Genomic DNA, 21,911 nt, shown 5'->3' with positions numbered 1-21,911 from the left:
TTTGCAGAGCCAAACCAGGGTTCATAAAATAGCAATCGTCCGAAAAAAAATAATTATAAGGTTTCAGTAACAGTACTTACGTCACAAGATGAGCCGTATTCGTGACCACCGCAGAGTACTGTCGGCGGGATGTTGCGACCACTGTGGCCCCGGCAAGCTTCCGTGCTCATCGACTTCGTCAACGTCTGCTTCAGTTCTGCAGCCTCACTTTTGCCGACTCCTCGACCGATAAAACAGAAATAAATGCATTTCCGATACAACACAAAATCCTCTTATAAACACAGAGAGCGACGCAAGTTAATGACATGATTTGCGTCATTTATTTCATTTCTACGAGTCTAACTTATTAATTTCATGGATATTTGACATTGATAATTCAAACTTGGTATGTGTGAGAATCAGACGACCGTTAAAACGGGGATAATACCCAATGTTTTAGATATAAATGCGAAAATTTTCTTGTCCTTTGTGTGCAAGGGCAAATCATAAATAATCTGCATATCGCAGTATAAGTAGCTCCATTCTGAACATCACTGATGTGTGTCTTTGCACTAGGGCCAACTTCCCAGTTTGCTTTCTAACTTACTTTCCATTAACAGTGCCGTGTCGGGATCCTTTGACAATGTGGTGCCGATCATTTGTGAGGTATGCTCGCATACTCTAGAGGATTGAGGCCAACTTGCTTCAAAATACGAAGTGTGCTTCTGTTGTCATTACTGTAATGACACTGAGCGTCATGCAAAGGAACTTCAATAAATGTGAGGCTCACAATCTTGTCTTCGAGCGTAGAAGTTTCCATTACGTCGTGCTTCAACAAAGTCAGCAGTTCATAACTTTTATAATAAAAATGAGGAGTTGACAATGATACTAAAGCAACATTACTTATTAGCGCTTGATAATACTGCTAAATAACCAACAAAATTCTTCATTTCAAGCAGACGTTACGATGCACACAAAACTGGCATTTTCAGCTTCTATTTTTTCAACGAAGGGTGGTGTTATGTTTTCCATATATTCGTTGAAGAAACCTGCGTTTACATATGGGTTATGCGGCAAAATGATCGGCGATAAACGGCGCATCTATCATCACCCAAAACTATGAGACTTTATGAACCGACATTCACTATTTTCACATGGCCTCCTAGAATAAAGTGGACGAGAAAAAAAATTATTGACCACGTAATAACACACCCGATTGTCAAAGCATCGGTCACGTTATCAGAAGGGTTTAGGTACGGTCTCTTCCAGCCGCAAGTTGCCTTTTCGCTTGCTTTACTTCATTTATATCGCACTTGTTACAACATACAACCGATACTTAAATTAACACTTTCATGCTTTTCTTGGTTTGATTGTCTGTTTACAATCGATAATGTTGTGTCGAGAAAAAAAAGCCCTTCGTTTGTTACCTCTCTTTGGTTGATACAATTGATAAGGCGTCGTTTAAAAACCTTACAACTTCCAAAGTCTTCACACATTTCGCTAAGTTTATATAATGCTGAATTTTCATCACGTATAGTTCAGGATTTGTGATAGCAATATAGGTCCTTGTGTTTTACCAGCTACAGTTAAAACGATGTGATTTCATTCACTGAATCTTATTGCGCCAGGAAGCGACAAAACTTGTTACCAACCGTTCGAACTTCCCTAAACTGGCTGGTTCCACTTTAGCCTCCACAAATTACAAAGTGTATGCCAGCTCAAGAATAATGCAGCGGATATACTTTTTTGCGTGTTCTATACGAAGTGAATACACCCTAGCACGTATTGAACACGTGGAAGGCGTAAAAGACATTATTGGAATTTTTATATTAAAGTGTAGGGACAAATTTGTAAAAGGAAGCTCACGTTCGTGCAAATGCATTAGGATATGCCAGAAACATGCGAACTTCTGCGCTATGAGCAAGTGAACAACAAAACTGCCTAGCCGGGATATGTGTTCGCAAAAAAAGTAATTATTACCCTGAAAGTGAGACTGACGTCAGACATAGTGTAGGCCCGTGTGCTCAGATTTGGGCGCACGTTAAAGAACCCCAAGTGGTCAAAATTTCCGGAGTCCTCCACTACGGCGTCTCTCATAATCATGTTGTGGTTTTGGAACTTTAACCCCACATATAAATCAATCAAATCAGACATAAATTAGATCATAAATATAAATATACTCTGAAACTTGCAGTGCTGCTAATTTCGCTACCCGGGGTTACTTTACAGGTTTGAACATTAACGTAAAAATCACTTTCGAATGCCCGCCGAAATTTTTGGTAGTGACGCCAGTGATTTTTTAATCATTATTTTGGTATTTCGGCAGCAGTGGCTGTATGCATTGTTCTATTACTTCGTCTGCCGAGTAATTTGCTAGCCCCGAAGACAATGTTTGTTTTCGTTCACTTGGAACTAACTAGGCCCCAGTACAAGTCATAAGAATGTACGAAGTCCCAGCAACTGGTGCAGAAACAAGAAGGTGGCGTCGCCACTTGCAGTTTCTTTTTGCGCGTTTTCTCATTAAAGGGCATCTCACTGCTAACATCTTTTTGGTATCGTAAAATAATTTATTATTACGACTATTTTCTAGCGGTTTAATCTTCATTTCCATTACGTAAGAGTAATTGCAAATGGGTGTTTTGTGGTGATTTTCTTGCTTTGTCTGGTCACAATAGCTTTAATCTCTTCCCGATAGTGTCAGCTCAGTTTGCGAAGATGTCGGGTCGTTTCTATCACAGCGTAAACAAGAAAAAAATAAAGTGCTTGTTGACATCACGCGGAATCTCGTGCGTGTCTGGTTCTTGCGATGGTGTCACGAGGTGCTGGTCAGAAGGGCCCGTCCTAATTCCTTTACTGGGCCACTAGACCAAGGCTGTAAAAAACCCTTTCTCTCAAAGAACGCGGGTGAACGCAACGTCCCGTGATGCTTCTAGAGATACGAGCGCCGATAAGACATCTGAGACCTCCACCTCACGTGGAATAGGCATAGATTATAGCGCACAGAAGGAAGACAACGAAAACAAGCTGACACGGCTCAAACCTGAGTACCGTTTGCAGGACTAAACTCTTCAAAGCATGCCGCTGCGTACTTACGACCAGTGCGTCCCCAGCCAGTGACGTACAAGTGCGAACCATCACCCAGTTCTTCGTAGCTTACTGGAAGACACACTGGATGCACTACACTCGTGAAGTTTATCTTGTTCTTCAGCTTCAGAATGGCGATGTCACCACGCAAGCTCTGCACAAACAGCAGCGAGAATAAAGAACTTGTTCAGCTAGGATAAATAAGAGCAATAAAAGTTACTAAAGATAACATGCATGTATTGCTATATTGTACGAGGGTCGTTTGGAACTCGCCCGCAAGAGGTAATCTCGAAGACAACATCCTCGAAGACATCTCTGGGGTTGATGATCACACATAGATATTCCTAAACTGGAAAGCCCTAAACTACCAATGATAACGAAGTGAAAGCAATGTCAACTTGTTTGGACAAGATGAATATTTTGGCTATGGTCAATTACTTCATGCCTGTTTTGCGAAATTGTTACTACGTACCAGGAATAAACTTTTTGCAGAGCTCTTTCCAACAGATACTTAAGAAAATCCTGAGAAATACGGGAACATTTTCTATATTTTGGGAATGTTTGTTTATATCTTCCAATTTATGGCCACGTGTAAGACGTTCACAAAGAATCGCCAAAGAACTCAGTCTTCAACACTCATCTGTCTTATTGTTTGTATACAACTGCACAAGAGGAACAATTGTTTGTTAAGCACAAATACCCTTAGTAAAAATGCAGCTCAGTTTCTCAAGCGTTTCAACACCTTCACCGCATTGATTGCCCGCCTCGAAACTGTAATGTGCCCTGGATAGTTCTGTAATATTATACGCCAGATATCACCAAAACGTTTGTTTGCATTTTACTTTTGTGGTTGTCTTTGCCAAACTTTCGACAGGTTCAGTTTTTGACTTGACAGGTTTTCGTCTTGATGTTACAATAATTGACCGAAATTTCAGACAAAAATGAAAAATAAATTTAACGAACAATCTTTATTTGTATATGGTACAGACTTTAGAAATCGGACAAACGCCATGCACGAAAATGAACAGTCGTGAGACCTAGCAATGTTGCAGTGACTTAGCAGTATAGAGGCTACAAAACTTATCTGTATTGTTTAGGCCGCACTAAATCGGAATACCAGCGCCGAAACATGAAAGAAAATTCAAGCAAAAAATTTTTCTTGTCTTGACGTTGATCTCTGTCAAAAACAGGGGCAACAGTGTGCCGGAAACCCCGCACATCAATTGAATATATGGCATATAAACATTATTCATATTAAAGATCTGTACCTATTTATTTACTGGTCATCAGCTGAAAATCATTTGCAGACGTCTCTGAATTAGATTTCCCTGATATTTATTTACTAGTTTACTTTTATCCTGCTGATAATTTATATATTTAGTATTGGGCAAATAATATAACGGGTGAGCGATAAAAAATAGTGTTACTGAGTGGATAAGTCATGAGTTGTGGCGTTTTAAATTTTTGGAGCACATTTATAGGAATACGAATAACCCGTGTAATATCTTTATAGAAAGAAGCCTTATAGATAAAAAGAACATTTTTGGTACCCTTGTTATATCATGTTCTTCAATAAACGTTTTAGTGATGTCATTAAAATAATATCTGCACAAAACACACCTCGTTTCTGAGTAATATCTGAATAATTGTTTTTCTGTAGCTGGTGAAACCAACATACAAAGTTTCTTTTTAAATTGATAAAGGTAGTATAACGTTTTAGCTTGCTCACTGCACGTATTATACAGTGAAGGAGATTAAGCCTGCGAATTTAACGTTGAAGCTCAATTGGCACATTTGTTTCTCCGAAGCAGGCAGTAAGGTAAAAGTGGGCTGTAAGTTTATATACAGTATATATACTCACTGATTTTCTTTGATTATTGAAGCTAGTGTGTGTGCATATCTCTTCTACTTCCTCCCATATTTCACTGTTCTGGTGCACGTCCCTATAATGACCGCCAAGATGCACCTTGATGTACTGCTGACCCGGCTGGTGAGTCCTGCGAGGGCGTGACATGACCTAATGCACACGTGTCTTGAAACAGGAAGGTAGCCAAATCGTGGTTTGGTTATGTATGGTTAGATCTCATAGTAGCACTATGACTTTTCAATTTGTATTAGCCGCAGAAAACCTACAGTACATCACTACCCTAGCTCATGTTTCTTGCACTTTTATGGTGACAAGTTACTAGAATTTCACAGACACTTCCAACAACGTGCAATTCTAATTTTATTAGTTTAAAGGTTCTCTTCATGCAGTGTGCTTCAGTAGTATAACTTTAGTTTTGAAGTAATTTTCATTTTATGAGTTATACCACTCTTTCAACTACCTTTTATTAACTTCTTTCGCAAACATTTTCGACATTCCAGAGTTACCTATAAGGATAAGAACTTGAAGTAGATTAGTGCCTGAACAATCTCTGGCGAGTATATTTATGTAAAGGGAAACCATACTCCATGCTGCGTAATTTTTAATTACTAAAGCTCATTTTTACTGGGTTTATTGCAAACCAAGCTGCCACGCGAACGGTGCACTGTTACTCAATCATTTTTTATTAAAAGTTTTCTTCCTGTTTTCACACGAAGTGATCGTGTTGGAGCAGGACACATTTCAGACGTTCCGACGCGCTGTTTGACATGCCCTCACCAGACGCAGTGGGCCGCTGTGATGACATGGCGGTCAGTTATGAGGGCCCCACCGCAAGCATGGCCCGTCCCGTGCTTGTGAAGTGCAGCTTGCCATGGCCACGAGCCGGGAACTGCCGGTTGCCCACCTACAATACGGTCCTCAAGCTCCAGCTGCGGCTCGACCAAGGGCTGACCACAAGCTTCACCTGCGACGTTGGGCAATGAAGTCAGTATCACGGCACGATCAGTAACCTTCGTATGGGATCCAGGGAACCGCTAACAAACGTGCACTACAAAAACCACAGCATATCTACGGAGTGAATGATGATGAGGGGGGCGAAGCGTCCGACCAACCATCCATCCATCCGTCCATCCATCCATTTGTGCGTCCGTTCGTCCTTGTATGCGTCCGTCCGTCCATGCGCCTGTCCGTGCGTTCATCTATCCGTCCGCCCATGCGCCATTCCGTGCGCCTCTCTGTGCGTCCGTCCGTCCCTGTGTTCGTCTCTGCATCCGTCCATGCGTCCGTCCGGGCGTTCGTCTGTCCGTGCGTTGAATAGACACAGGCAGACGACGGAGGGACGCGGTCTGTAGATAATTCACGGTTTGACGTTAAAACCCTCCGAAGTTTCACCCCCCTTATCGTCATTCACTCCGTGGATATCCTGCACCACCACGGTGGTCTAGTGGCTAAGGTACTCGGCTGCTGAGCCACAGGTCGCGGGATTGAATCCCGGCTGCGGCGGCTGCATTTCCGAAGGAGGCGGAAATGTTGTAGGCCCATGTGCTCAGATTTGGGTGCACGTAACAAACCTCAGGTGGTCGAAATTTCCGGAGCCCTCCACTACGGCGTCTCTCATAATCATATGGTGCTTTTGGGACGGTAAACCCCACATATCACTCAATCAACCCGTGGATATGCTGTGGTGTGGTTACTACTTAGATGCATACATACAGGTGACGACCAATCCACGCTTTAAGAAGCTTTGCCCTTCAAAACGCCGTGCAGTGATCGGAGGACTCGGGTTTAAAGGTATGACTGATATTCTCATTTGAATAAAAATGTTACGCTATGCACATATGAGCCACGAATCTTGATTGCTTAGACCAGGAAAATGAAAAGAACGACAACAAAGGTGTTAGTGGATGAGTGCTATGAGTTTTTTAAATGGCTGCGCCGCTAAGCGGGTGCGTGCATATGCTTGGTTCGGCGCGTGTGGCAAGTATCTATTTATTGCCACGTGTTCCTATCGAGGAAAGTAAGCCAACTAGGTCAGAGTTAACTTCATCCCATACACACACTCACTAGCTTCGAATGCCTTTAAGGTGCACATCATATTCTATAAATTTTGCCCTTATAATATAAATTAGTGCAGTTTTAAACATATGAAACACGATGCAAATGTTTTGCTCGATGATTGCGAAATGAAGCATGATATCAAGCTCAAATTTATTATACTCATTTTTCAAGATTTTGCCAAGTTGACAAAATTCAAGTGTCAACTTGACAAGATTTTGTCAAGTTGACACTTGACAAAATCTGAAAAAATGAGTATGACAAATCCGGCATCTAGGACAGACATAATTATAAAACCCGCTGACAAAAGAGGAGCAATTGTAGTCCTTAATACAACCAGCTACTTACAAGAAGCATACCGCCAGCTAGACGACTCAAAATTTTACGAACGCCTCCAAGGTGATCCGACAGACGAATAGAAACGTATCTTATCAACAAAACTAAAGAAACTTATTGATGCAGAAAAGATCCACAACTAATGCGAGCAGCATATCCTCGTCCATGTCGCTTCTACATCCTCCGAAAAATTCATAAACTGGGTAACCCAGGTCGACCAATCATATCAGGCATCGGTACAATAACTGAACCCATATCAGGGTACGTGGACAAACTAATAAGCCACATTCCATGCACCCTCGCGTCGTACATAAAAGACACCACACGTTTTCTTTTAGACATTGCAGGTCTGTGTGTGCTGAAAAACTCGTACTTGGTTACTCTTGATGTCTCTTCATGGTGTACAAATATTCCTCATGATGATGGCATAGCTGCCTTACAAAACATGTACCGAGACCATACACAATCTAACACCCCAGAATTTTCTGCCATAGCATCTTTGACGAGGATAATCCTCGAATTGAATTCATTCGAATTTAACCAAGACTATTTTCCACAGATCAGCGGGACTGCTATGGGCACCAAATTGGCACCCAATTACGCCAGCGTATTTATGCGAAAGCTAGAATCGGAATTTTTCGCGCAAAGTTCCTTGAAACCGCTGTTTTACAGAAGATACATAGACGACATCTTTCTATTTTGGACCCACAGCGAGGATGATCTTCTAAGCTTTATCGACACTTACAACGCTGTACATCGGAACATACACTTCAAACGCACCTACTCGCAAGCAACCATAAATTATCTTGATGTTACTATAACAATAGAAGAAGACAAGCTCTCTACAACCCTACATCGCAAACCAACAGATCGACAACACCTCTATTACCAAAGCGATCACCCGCGCCACTGTAAAAACAGTATTCCATACAGCCAGGTTTACCGGTTTAAGCGAATTTGCTCAAGAGACGCTGATTTTGACATGAGCTCACAGAGGCTGAAACTTATGCTCAATAAACAAAAATACTCCCCCCCCCCCCTTTGTATTTGATGACGCCGTTAAAAAAAGCGAGAAAACTAAAGCGTGGTGACTTACTTAGGAAGCGACCAACGCAAGAAGCCCCACAACGAATGAACCTTTGCATAACTTACAGCACAAACTTCCCGAACGTGAACAAAATTCTTAAATGACATTGCAACATTCTGGAACAAAGCGAACGTCTAAAACGCGCATTCCCATCCGCTCTTGGCGTCGTTTACCGACGACCAGGTAACCTCAAAGACACACTTGTCCACTCTAAAATCAGTACCTCATCTTCTAATGATTCATGCCAACCTAGTTTAAAATCACGATGTTTTGTATGCAAAGCGATGCGAGAAACAGACAAAGCAACCAGCACACAATCCAAGTTTTCGATTAACCCTTTGCGACACGCATTATGATGCGGCCTTCAGAAAATTTTGAAACTGCTCGTGATTGCTTCTGATATCAGCAATTTCAATTAGGAACAATAACCAACACGATTGCGTAAGTATTTAAAAAATTAGGTCGTGTCCTCATATGTACACAGTGTGACTCAATACGATGAAACCTGTACAAGACAAGCAGATGGTTTATTGCATAAAAATATTACAGCTACTGCAATACAAAACATGTTTTGGGGTTGCTTGCGCTTGCTTGCTACACCGCTTGCTACACCTTTCTAAAACTAAGAAGGTTACACCTAGCGAGTTAAACTTACGAGGAAACCTAACATGCGATTTCTCTAATTTGGTATACCTACTCGAATGCAACGTGTGTGGTATGCAGTACATCGGACAAACAGAAACACCGTTTAGGATTCGCTTCAATAACCACAGAGCCCATGCGAAGTCAGCGCCAAGTCTACCTCTATCAAAGCATCTCAATCTTCCCGACCATGCATTCGACAAACTATCAGTAACACTATTAGAGACCGGAACTAAATCAAACCGAGAACGTGAACAACGAGAGTCATACCTTATCCACCAATTTACCACCCTCGATAAAGAAATAAATGAAAATCCGGGTACACTTGCTGCAATTAAAGCATTAGAAAACAATAACGGCAATAATGAAAATAATAACTAAGTTCATGGCACTGCAGCTGCGAAGGGCACTGGACAACTCAAAATATTTACAAGTGTATGTACTCTTCCTAAGTCCACCTGCCATCTGTGTCTCTTTTTACTTTACTATCCAATCAATTGTGCCAAGCATGACATGCTTAACAGCAACCCTGTGCACAATCGGGAGGCCTCTACTGCACGCGTAATCCAGAAGCGGGTAAGAATTGGCATTGCACCCGCTTACCAGCCTCTGCAGCAATACGCGGCGCCCCTCTTTCTACGACGAGATGTCGACGAGGCGCTGAGTAGTTAAAGGCTTAACTTTTCAAAAATGCTCTTTTCCCCACACCGGACCGCTAGAGCCATGCGGCACCGTCTGGTCGGGAACAATACTTTAGTGAAAGGAAAGATACACAGACCACCGACATCGTAAAGGTGAAAAGGAGAAATGGGAGAGAGAGGGGAGAATAGAGTGAAAGGAGGCGCCTGGGGGAGTCCACCTTGTATTCTCACTTTTTTTTTCTTTTTCTCTCTCTTCCCCCCTCTGATTTACGACTGTATAAAGCTGAGCACCAACAAACTGTGCCCTCAACCCTGATGAAGGCCATACCCTGGCTGAAACGTCGAAATAAACCACGTTGTGACTGCTCGCGGAGTATCTACTTGACTGCTTGCAACGCTACGGCCAGTCGACCACCATGCCTGCACACACACACACACACACACACACACACACACACACACACACACACACACCTATATATATATATATATATATATATATATATATATATATATATATATATATATATATATATATATATATGTGATAATTAAGAAATTAAGGAGCACACTTACGAAAATTTGATAGTTGTTTACTCTACGTTTCGGCCGTGGCACGGTCGAAACGTAAAGTAAGCAACTATGAAATTTTTGTAAGTGTGCTGCTTTATTTCTTAATTATATATATATATATATATATATATATATATATATATATATATATATATATATATATATATATATATATATATATATATATATATATATATATATATATATATATATATATATATATATAAATATAGATATATATTATTAGGAAATAAAGCAGCACTCTTACAAAAATTCGATAGTTGTTTACTTTACGTTTCGGCCGTGCCACGGCCGAAACGTAGAGTAAACAACTATCAAATTTTCGTAAGTGTGCTCCTTTATTACTTAATTGTATTTGCACCGGACCACCAGAATTTCCTTTAAGAATAATATATATATATATATATGTGTGTGTGTGTGGGGGGGGGGGGGTCATTAGCTCTTACCGGATAGTATTCCGTCCTTCACACAATGAGACAATGTAGAGCTTCTTCGCAATGCTTGGGTTTGGGCGCCCGAATGCGTTTAGCCTGATAATTAGGATCCGATCTTATAAAGGCTTACCGAAATTTCATTCTTTTTTTCGCGGTATAAATCATGAATTGAGCGCCCGATTTACGCGTTGCATTGCCGGAACATGAAGCATTTGTGCTTATGAGTAATTTAATACCTGTGCTTTTTTCTTCCTTGAACATGGCACAAACTTTATATGCATTAGAGCAATTTGTAGGCGCCTAAATGTTTGTCATCTAGTACCAATGTCATCAACAGCACGACCACTTTTCTACCGCAAAGGCTGCCTTTAGAAAACTGAGCGACTCCTCTTAGATGGCCATTTAGTTTACCATTTAGTTAAAGCTATAAAAATGTACAAACTTCATAACACCTCCCAATCATTTATTTTTGGGCGAAATATACAGCACGTCTGCTTAGTTACCACGTCACTATATATCGGCCAATTTAATTAGTACACCAGGGCTATTCGCCTAAATATTTATGCACACTTGCTTTTAGCAGAAGTGCTGTATCAACGATGGTTTGAAGTGAAGCATTATTCAATATGTGGTACATATTCACAATAGACAATACGCATATTTCTATGCATATACTCAACCGGACGTCATATAATAGCTCTGTATTCTTATATCTTTTCAGCCATGGACCATCTGGCACAAGCGTTCACAAGCTACACGCACGAAATCCTATTTGTGTACACATATTTACACTCAGACCTGTTGTAGGGCAATTTAGCACGCGCTCTTTTCATTCAAGATGCCAGCTAATTTTGTCTTGCGAAAGCAACAAAAATCTCAACGCTTTTTTGAGCTAGTTAGTTCATCATTTGGGAAAAGTATGAAGCGAAAATTACCTGAATGAAGTGAAGACCCCAATACACAAACGAGTGTTGGCTACGATCTTTCTAACGTGTTTCAGATCACGTTTTCACTTCCCCTTTCTTTTTGGACCATATCTATTTCTCTCAAGTAGCAACCTATGTTAACGTGTGATTTCCAGAAACAGACGCATTTATTATTTTGGTTGTTGAACGTTAAAAAAAAAGAATATCCGTACTGACATGGTTTACGCAATGGTTTCATCTTCCGAAAACTTTGCAACAAGCAATGCATGTCGCAACTGTCATTTTCACTGCATGACTGTCGACGACATTCTGCTAGAAACCCACACCACGTTGGAAGGTGAGCCATGCTACCAAAAAGTACAAGCGTCTTTTTGTCTTAATCAACCTTACATCCACTTTGTTGCGAAACTCGTTGTAACGAGCTTAGGTAAATAGGTAATGGTCGAGCAATGCCTTTGGCCTGAAGTCACTTAAAGTAAGCTAAAATATGGTTTGGATAATGAAAAGTTTGTAATATGAATTGAAGCCTGTTCGACAGTGGTAGGTATCATCATCTGTTGGGCTTTCTAACAACAAAGCACTGTTCAATTCATTTTTGTACTTTTGTTTTTTCAGTATTGGTCCGTGCGCCCAACTGAGCATCATCACAATCTGCAAGGCTTCAGAAGGCTATATACTGTCATATTGCGTGGTTTCTCACCCGTTCTTATGCTTGAGATAATGCCCTACTGATACAAAAAATCAACGACTGCGACCATTCACTGAGCGAGTGTTGTATATCAATGCACTGGCTATGGGCGAAGGGATGTTTAGGGGCTGAGCTCCCTATATCGTGGCTTGTGCGTCCCCTGTGGTCATTGTGCGTAACCATCGGTTGCACATACCCGACTGGGGATAGACGGTTATGTGCGACAGGGGAAGGAGAGAGACGATCACGCGACCATGATTGCGATGAAAAGATGCCAGACGGCGGTACTTGAATTGTTCACTAGATGGACGAACGGATGGATGCATGGATGAACAGACAGACAAGCAGACAGACAGATGGACAGACGCGTGGATGGACAGACGGACGGCCGGACGTTTGGACGAACGCAGGGACGGACGCATGGACAGACGCATAGATGCACAAACGGACGGACGGACGCATGAATGGGCGCATGGACAGACGGATGGGCGCAAGGATGGACGCATGGACGGACAAAAACAAAAACGAACGGACAGACGGAAGCGCGGACGGACTGATGGACACTTCGCCCCACTCATCCTCATCCACTCCATAGATATGCGGTAATTGCGTGATCAAATATCTCACGTGCTTGAACTTTTGCTTCATTTCGTTATGGTTATATAAGTCGCGAGAAATTGTGTGCAGCGCGCGAGATATTAGAAGCGCTGACGAAATTGGTGTTGATACTACGCTGTAATGGGAGCTTCGTCTTACATAGAGATATAGGTCCCTGCAAAAAGCACTTCCAAGTGAGAATTTTTTTTGTAAATTGTTGCAATGACATTGTTGCGAAAATGTTGCGATATTCGCAACAAGGAACACACTTCGCAATCTTCCCTGCAGGGCCTATCTCTATGAAACAAAGTTCTTGTTACAGTGTCGTATCTGATTTCGTAAGCGTTTCAAATATCTCTCATGCTGCTTAGATCTTATGATGACTTCATATAATGATACTAAAGTGGAGCGATAGTAAGGCGCGTGACTCTTCTTAAAGCTGCACAAAAAACATCAACACAGATAACGAGTAGATTAATACAGAGCAATCGCCCGTTGGAGGGCCGTAGTCCTTGAGTTTTCGCACCACAAATGTATTATCTCAAACACAAAACCGGATGAGAAACCACCTTATAGTATGCAGTGTTGCGCAGCCGAGTGTGCACGAAATATTACTCAAGCGAACAACAAGAAGAGAATGGAGCAAAGAGCGTGTTTTATTTGTTAGTCGAACCCAACAGTCGGTGAAGCCAAAAGAAGCTGCGTAGGTGTTATCTCCCGTTTTTAATAGATCATCATACTAACCCTTTCTCATCGTCGTAGTAGTAGTTAGCCGCCCCTGCGGCCGGACAAGCAAAGCGCTGCATGCGCACTCTCTTGGAGAGGAAACCTGCGCACGTTACTTATGAATAAAACTATAGTTTTTTTCTATTGAAATAACCAACAGTGACGAGTATCAGTGACTTAAATTCTAATAAAATATGCCTTGAATTTGATGCTTACAAAAAAACTCGTAACAGAAGGTCGCACTATCTGACAAGAAAAGGTTGCCACGTTAAACTCGCTGGGCGTAACCTCCTGGGCTTTAGCGAGGTTTTGCGAATGTTGGGCTGCAGTGCCATACTAGCGGTGCTGAAGGGTGGGAACTACACACGACGCGCAGGCCATAAGAGAGTGCTCGCGTGCCCGCTCCTCTAGTCCAGCCGAGCCACCTCTCGTTTAGTTCTTGGAATGTCAGCTGGATGGCGTTACTTCTATATGATGAATATTGGCCTCGAGGACATACCGCGGCGCCACCTACGTGATGACACCACTCATAGGATGCTGGATTGTGTTGTCTGCTAGAAAACCGCATTTACTGCGCTCTTTTGTGGACATCATGCGTGCTTCCCTTTGTTTTGAAGCTCAGTGCTTAACGAAGTGGTAAGACGGTAATACGTACAAGCAAACTAGAAATCGGGGTCCCAGGTGGCACTCTCGTGTCTAATTTGCATCGTAAGATTGCTGCTAACAACCAATGCAGCCATAGGGGATGATACAAGCAAAGCGATCGCACGCATCCTATCTGTGACGTCAAAACGATCGAAGCGCTGGCCTCTTCAGTGGAGGCCCTAGCGGCCACAATGATGAAAAGATGCGAGATGATGATACTTGGAGTGTTCATTATAGACGATAGATAGACGGACGCATGGTTAATCGCACGTACGGATGAACACGCAGATGAACGCAGGGATGAATGCACCGATGGACGGATGAACGCACAGATGGACGGATGAACGCACAGATGGACGCAGAGATGGACGCATGAACGAACGCACGGATAGACGCATGGACAGACAGAAGCACGGACTGACTGATGGATGCTTCGCCCCGTTCATCACCATGCACTCCGTGGATACGCTGGGATTTTTTCAGTTGTGTTTAGGACTTTTTTGTTGACAGGCAGCGTGTTCATGATTGCCAGCATGGACGTCTTCATGGAGTGAAACGCGACGGCAAAATATTCTTTAATGTAGAGCTTCCGTAAAGAGTGTTTCGCATTTAATGCATAAACACTCAAGCAACGTTGCTAGACTAGATTGTATAGCTAGAACACGGGCACTGTTGCAAAAGTTACTGAGATCATTTGCAATGCTCTTTGCAGAAAACATTTTTTTGCTTTTTTGTGCGCCCCAACAGACGCCCCGCTCGTATAACTCGTGTTTCCGTGCTGTAGATAAACAGGTTGCAAGTCGTCAGCAGCGCGACCAGGCACTTTTAGTGGTGAAGCTTCTCGTGCTCGGGGTAGGCCCCTCATCCCGCTGTGTTGACTAGTTCTCGAGGTGAGCGTGAGTGCTTTTGCCACGCTTCATTTCTCATCGCCGAAACCACTGCAGAAAGTTCGTGCTGGCCTTTTTCAACACTCGCTCCCTCAACGCCCATAGGAAAACGTTGAACATGATCCCGTATTGACCGCACCAGACGAGCTCTGCTTCACGGAGATATAGAAAGCTGGAAACATGCACATCAAAGGCTACGACACGACTATATTCACCGATGATCGAGAGTGTCCAGCAGGATCGAGGTATCAGAATCTACGTAAATTTACTCAAGACGGCCTAAGACGTTGAAATGCCTCTGGCCAACCAGACCCGAACCGGTGAGCGTGCGGCCGTAAAGGCCTTAAATTGGATTGTCGTGATGGCAGTTCGCCTCGCACCAAAGTTATCCAAAGGAGACGTCATCACTTACACCGAGAAGGCAATGCATTGGTAGAACTGATTTCAAACACGCTGCAATTGTGCTCGTCGAGCACTTCAACATGCACATTACGGCGGTTGGTGACTGCTGGCTTGTCTAGCACATGATGACCTGCTATGGTCTCCGGTGCAGCTCGTATGACCACAAGCATCCCATCACCATTAGAGGGACCAGTATCGACATTGCCTTTTCCAAGTTTAACTACAACCACTCATCGAAGATCATCTGGCCTCTATTTCACCAGCCACAAAATTCTTCTCTGCAAAGGAAAACGCATCCCACAGCGTTGCAATTGGTAAAGTAATCGTTCCCTATAATTTTAATGATATGTAAATGATTACATCTTGTGTTTATACAAGGGTATATACAATCACCCCTACAACAATGTGTCGAGTCTTTGTATGATTTGTGGGCGACTCTTTCACGGTTTTACCGATAAGCATTGCTGCTTCACCTCCCTCATTAATAATTTCGTACCCTCTTCTACGCTCCCCTTCTCTCACCTCACAACACCTACGCAAGCATCGTGTCCTAGCCTATGATCGTTCCACTCTCTTTTTCCTCCAAGCATCTCTCCTAGTGGCGTCTATCCCTCAATGGCACATACACATCCCCCCTCATCTCTCTCCCCTATACGCTGTCCCTATCTTACGTCGTATCGCCGACGCACGCAGCATCTGCTGGCGCGTTTCTTATAGAAAATAATTGGGCAGCTTCCTCGTACCGTGGTAATCAGTGTTGCGCGAAGCATGCGCAAACAAACGAACCGCGTTCAAAATTTTTTGTTGAGCGAAATGGTACTAAGTTGCACTACAGATATGTAGAAATGCACGGACAAACATACGTTAAACAGCCACACAGTTTTTATATCGTCGTTGTTTACAATTTTGCAATGATACTAACAGCAACATGGACAAAAGAAACTGTAAGCTGATATAAAGCGCTGCTGCTCGCCAGAATCATAGGCCTGGACCCTGCCACATTAACAAATTTAAGCGAATGACACCTGACTTCGCTTGACCTCAACCCAACGTGACGACTGTATCGTAGGAGTACATATATAATGTTTATAAAAATTGAAAAGCCAGCGTTCCAACCAGAGGTGGTGTTTCAGTAACATTAGAATCTATTTGAAGAATTGTTCCGAGACATGGCGTGTATTTGTGGTAGAATACTTTACTGCCATGCAGAATGATATGGGTCAATTACTGCTCGGACACTGATATTTTATTTTTTGCATTCGTCCAGTCAACGCTGCCGATATACGCTTTTTTCTTAGCGATCAAAAGTTAAAATGGCTAATGTGTGTCCTCGCCATTCGTGGCGCTCTCGCCGTTCCTGGGCAGATATGATTTGATCAATTGATTGATTGATGTGTGTTGATTAATGTCCCAAAATCACCACATGATTATAAAAGACGCCTAATAGAGGGCTTCCAAAATTTGGCGACCTAGGGCTTTTTAACCTGCGCCTAAATCTCAGCACACGGGATGAGAACATTTTCACCATCATCGAAAAACGCAAGGGCAGATACGAACTGTCGAACAAAAGTGGTATATACTCACATTCCAGCGCCTAATACCCACCTCGGGTATGTTACACTGTTTTTTTGAAGTGTTTCATGACGTACGTGATGGGATTGGGAAATTAATAATGTAATGATCAGCAAGTCATATTAGTCAAACCATTTCTCCCTTCCATACTAATATTGATTTACCCCACGTTAAAAAGGTGATCGTGGGAGCACCGAAACGTAAGCGGCTAGATAGGTAGATAGATAAAAGGATAGATAGACGATCGAAGCGCCTACAGTACCCAAAGAAATTCTCAGATTTGGGTGCACGTTGAAGAAACCCAGGTGGTTAAAATTTTCGGAGCCCTCTGCTGTGGCGTCTCTCTTAATCATATGGGAATTTGCGACGTGAGAACCCACATAACAGCAACTACAACAAAATTGACAGTTTTTGTGTTAACTGAAAGGATACTGCGGGTATTTGTGTCCATTTGGCGTCTTTCGCCTCTCATTGTCCATCAGCAGCGATTGGCATGTTCCAGTAAGAAATACCGGCTCATCGTTGCGTGCTTTGTGCCTCCCCAGGTTTCTCTGCCGCCAGTGTAAGCTTACGTAAGCTACATTGTCGCCAGTGTAAGCTTAGCGCCAGCTGCTTCTTCAGATGGAGATAGTATAGTTTTCGGAATGCGGGATAATGAAAGCAAGAATGGCTACCTGGTATGCTTGAAAAGTGGAAGAAATAATATTTCGGCACACACGCACACACACACACACACACACACACACACACATGTATATATATGTATATATATATATATATATATATACATATATATATATATATATATATATATATATATATATATATATATTGATATATATATTCATAAGAGAAAGATCTAAGAGACAATAATGCCAAAGAATGCATAGAAGTTATCAGACCAATTATAATGCAAATTTGAAGAAAGGTTCCTGCTCACAGCAAGTTGTCTTTTCACCCTGTGTTCTTTCTTCACATTTACGTTATATTTGGTCGAATATTTTTTCTGTACATTCCTTGGCATAATTGTCTGTTATATCGCTTTATTATTCTGTAGAAAACACGGAAAAACGAGATCTTGAGTATACACTTCTTTCTGATATATATATATATATATATATATATATATATATATATATATATATATATATATATATATATAAGAGAAAGAAGTGTATACCTAAGGGCTCGTTTTTCCGTGTTTTAACACAATATGAAAGATCTAACAGACAGTAATGCAAAGGAATGTACAGGGGAAGTTATTAGAACCAATTGAATGTAAATAAGAAGAAAGAAAAGTGGATGAAAAAATTACCAGCCGTGAGCAGGAATTGAACCTATGACCTTCGAATAACATGTTCGATGCCCTAACCACTGAGCTACCACAGCGGCCTTCGCTCCATCCACTTTTTTGGGTTTATATGTGAATTTAGAAGTAGGAGTGACAGTCAGCGCCATCTATAAGCCACACGACGAGTGTGAAAACACTCTTATGCGCATGTTCTGGCGTCACGTAGCACGTGAACCTATTATGAGCGGTCAGCTGATTAATTTTCCCTCTTATAAAACCTAAACACACCAAGTCTACCAGTACGAGACCCTCGTTCAAATGAAATAAGGGAAAGAAGTGTATACCTAAGGGCTCGTTTTTCCGTGTTTTAACACAATATGACTGAGATCTAACAGACAGTAATGCCAAGGAATGTACAGGGGAAGTTATTAGAACCAATGGAATGTAAATAAGAACAAAGAAAAGTGGAAGAAAAAATAACCAGCCATGAGCAGGAATCGAACCTACGACCTTCGAATAACGCGTTCGATGCTCTAACCACTGAGCTACCACAACGGCCTTCCCTCCATCCACTTTTTTGGGTTTATATGTGAATTTAGAAGTAGGAGTGACAGTCAGCGCCATCTATAAGCCAAACGACGAGTGTGAAAACACACTTATGCGCATGTTTTGGCGTCACGTAGCACGTGACCTTATTATGAGCGGGCAGCTGATTAATTGTCCCTCTTATACAACCTAAACACACCAAGTCTGCCAGTACGAGACCCTCGTTCAAATGAAATAAGGGAAAGAAGTGTATACCTAAGGGCTCATATTGTGTTAAAACACGGAAAAACGAGCCCTTAGGTATACACTTCTTTCCCTTATTTCATTTGAACGAGGTTCTCGTACTGGCAGACTTGGTGTGTTTAGGTTTTATAAGAAGGACAGTTAATCAGCTGCCCGCTCATAATAAGTTCACGTGCTACGTGACGCCAGAACATGCGCATTAGAGTGTTTGCACACTCGTCGTTTGGCTTATAGATGGTGCTCACTGTCACTCCTACTTCTAAATTCACATATAAACCCAAAAAAGTGGATGGAGGGAAGGCCGCTGTGGTAGCTCAGTGGTTAGAGCATCGAACGCGTTATTCGGAGGTCGGAGGTTCGATTCCTGCTCACGGCTGGTTATTTTTTATCGATTTTTTTTATTCTTATTTACATTCCCTTGGTTCTAATAACTTCCCCTGTACATTACTTGGCATTACTATATATATATATATATATTTATATATATGTGTGTGTGTGTGTGTGTGTGTGTGTTTGTGTGTGTGTGTGTGTGTGTGTGTGTGTGTGTGTGTGTGTGTGTGTGTGTGTGTGTGTGTGTGTAAATATTGTACAGTACGGTCCACTGTTAGGGGGAACACACGAGCGTGTTGCCGGCGGTCCGCGGGGCGCTAACTGCTGGCGAGATTTCTAAAAGCTCCGGAGCATGCGCGCTTAATCGCAAGGGCGGTACTTGCCCGCGTCGTCTGCTACTTACCCGCCCTACGCTCGGCGCGCGCTACCGACAAGCTTGCTCTGCTCGTGCCAACGACCATCGATTTCCATGTCTGTTATCGAAAGCAGCTGGCTGGCTCGAACAGCGTTTGTAAAGCTTACAATCACATTTTTGGTGAGAACAAACACCATGCTACGCGAGTGATGGGCTTCGTTATCACTTTCACAGAATTCCTGAGCTGGAGGTGTATTTACTCGCTGATCGCATTTTCCGCCGAGCTAGTTATTAGAAGCGGCATGGCTAGAGTATCTGACGATGAAAGGCTTCGAATACTCAAGCTGTACACCAAAGAATACAGCCAGCGTGCTGTCACTGCCATCGCGAAAAGGCCACTTTCTCATTACCAGCGTAATCATCAGCATTACGAATGCAATCTTTTGCAGTGCCTAGTTCTGTCATGCTTAGTCCTATTTCGCTTACGCAGATCTGCGTTTTGTATTGCGTTTCGCAGGGCACAGATGTGTTTCACTACCTTTGCACTATTCAAATGTTTCGGGGCTACTGATCTGACCTCAATCGACCTGTCTGTCACAAAGGTATTCAAAATAAATTTTTCTTTCTTTACTCCACAGTGTTCTACGTACACTGTTTTTCGGCGTGCGTATTGGTGAAACGTAATGATTTCAGGAAAAGTGAACGCTATCGCATATTCCAAATAAGGAGCTTTTAGCGTTTTCGCCTCAACGAAGAAAACAAAATGTAATGCGAGTTATAACTAACATTTGCTGGGTACTGCCATCCCCAATAAGTATATAATTTTGTGAGCTGCCGTAGTGGGATACATTGAAGTATTTTCAAATACGCGTTTCCCTACCATTTTTCTATTTACTATAGGCACATGATTTTTCTTTCGTATTTTGCCTGTATTCTGAAATTGGATGCTGTGTCCATGAATGGAATCGAAACAAAGCTGCCGAGAAAGCACAAAAACAAACGAATGGCACTTTTTTCTGCGCGCTGATGAAACATGAATCCCATCGCGTAAAAGCGAACGTGGTATCCAGCGCACTGCAAATGCCGGAGTAGAAAGTTGCAGACGAAACGCGCTAAGCCCCACCCTTTCGCGTCTAGGCACATGCGCCGTGTTTGCAAATCTCGCCGCCAGTTTGCGCCACGCGGGCCGCCAGCCACGCGTTGCCATGTTCCCTCCAAGAGTGGACCATACTGTACATGTATGGAGCGCTGACTATGCACGTCATGACGTTCATCTGTATAACCATACCATCGTCGTTTGTCATCACGGGGGCTGGGCCGCTTCTCGTCTCGTGCGTCTGGATCGAAATATGTATAATTTGACACTACCATACTGGATGTCGTCTTATAAGTGGTCGAGCGTCCTCTAGTTTTCCCACCTCCTCCAGCTCTTCCGGTCATCGCTGGAGCTCTGGTGTGGCCGATGGTTGTGCCTTGAAACAGCAATGGCAGAAACAAATTCGTCCGCTGCCGCAACCGCTTCTTCTGAGCCACTTAGGCCTCACTATACCGTGGGTACCTCTGAACGATACCCTCCAGTATTTTCTGGCCTTAGCGGTGAGGACGTCGAGGAATGGCTTGAAAATTGTGACCACACCAGCGTTTGTACTATTAGGGACGAGGTATACAAACAGCACTACTTTCCTTTTTACGTCAACGGGGTAGCTTAAACCTGGTTCTGCAACAACAAAAGCGACATCTTTAATTGTTTGACGTTCACGGCGCAACTCCGCCAGATAATTGGCATGTCTGCAGAATGCTCTGATGAGGCGATACAAAAGCTCTCAACCCTAAACCGAAGGCAGACAAATATGTCCTACAATGATGATGTTCCGGCTTTCTGTCGCCGTGCCCATAGTCACATGACAGAGGCCGATCACACCCTACAGATATTGAGAGGAATCAACTTTGTGGTCTTCAATTCTCTCGTCATCGAGATGCGAAA

The 21,911-nt window shown here is 42.6% G+C and overlaps 1 protein-coding gene across 1 annotated transcript in view; it reads right to left on the bottom strand.

The window, feature by feature from the left end:
- LOC119169170 (transmembrane protease serine 9) overlaps positions 1-21,911 on the bottom strand; it is a 100,842-nt gene that overhangs the window by 57,417 nt on the left and 21,514 nt on the right. The window contains exons 2-5 of the mRNA XM_075884298.1: positions 5,708-5,894; positions 4,925-5,060; positions 3,073-3,217; positions 81-226 (exon numbers count right to left, since the gene is read on the bottom strand). Of these exons, the coding sequence (XP_075740413.1) occupies positions 81-226; positions 3,073-3,217; positions 4,925-5,060; positions 5,708-5,894 (614 nt within the window). The remainder of the gene's footprint in view (positions 1-80; positions 227-3,072; positions 3,218-4,924; positions 5,061-5,707; positions 5,895-21,911) is intronic.

The sequence above is a fragment of the Rhipicephalus microplus genome, unplaced genomic scaffold (assembly GCF_043290135.1).
Source record: "Rhipicephalus microplus isolate Deutch F79 unplaced genomic scaffold, USDA_Rmic scaffold_28, whole genome shotgun sequence".
NCBI classification, from domain to species: Eukaryota; Metazoa; Arthropoda; class Arachnida; order Ixodida; family Ixodidae; genus Rhipicephalus; species Rhipicephalus microplus.
This window is presented reverse-complemented; position numbering and strand designations above follow the sequence as displayed.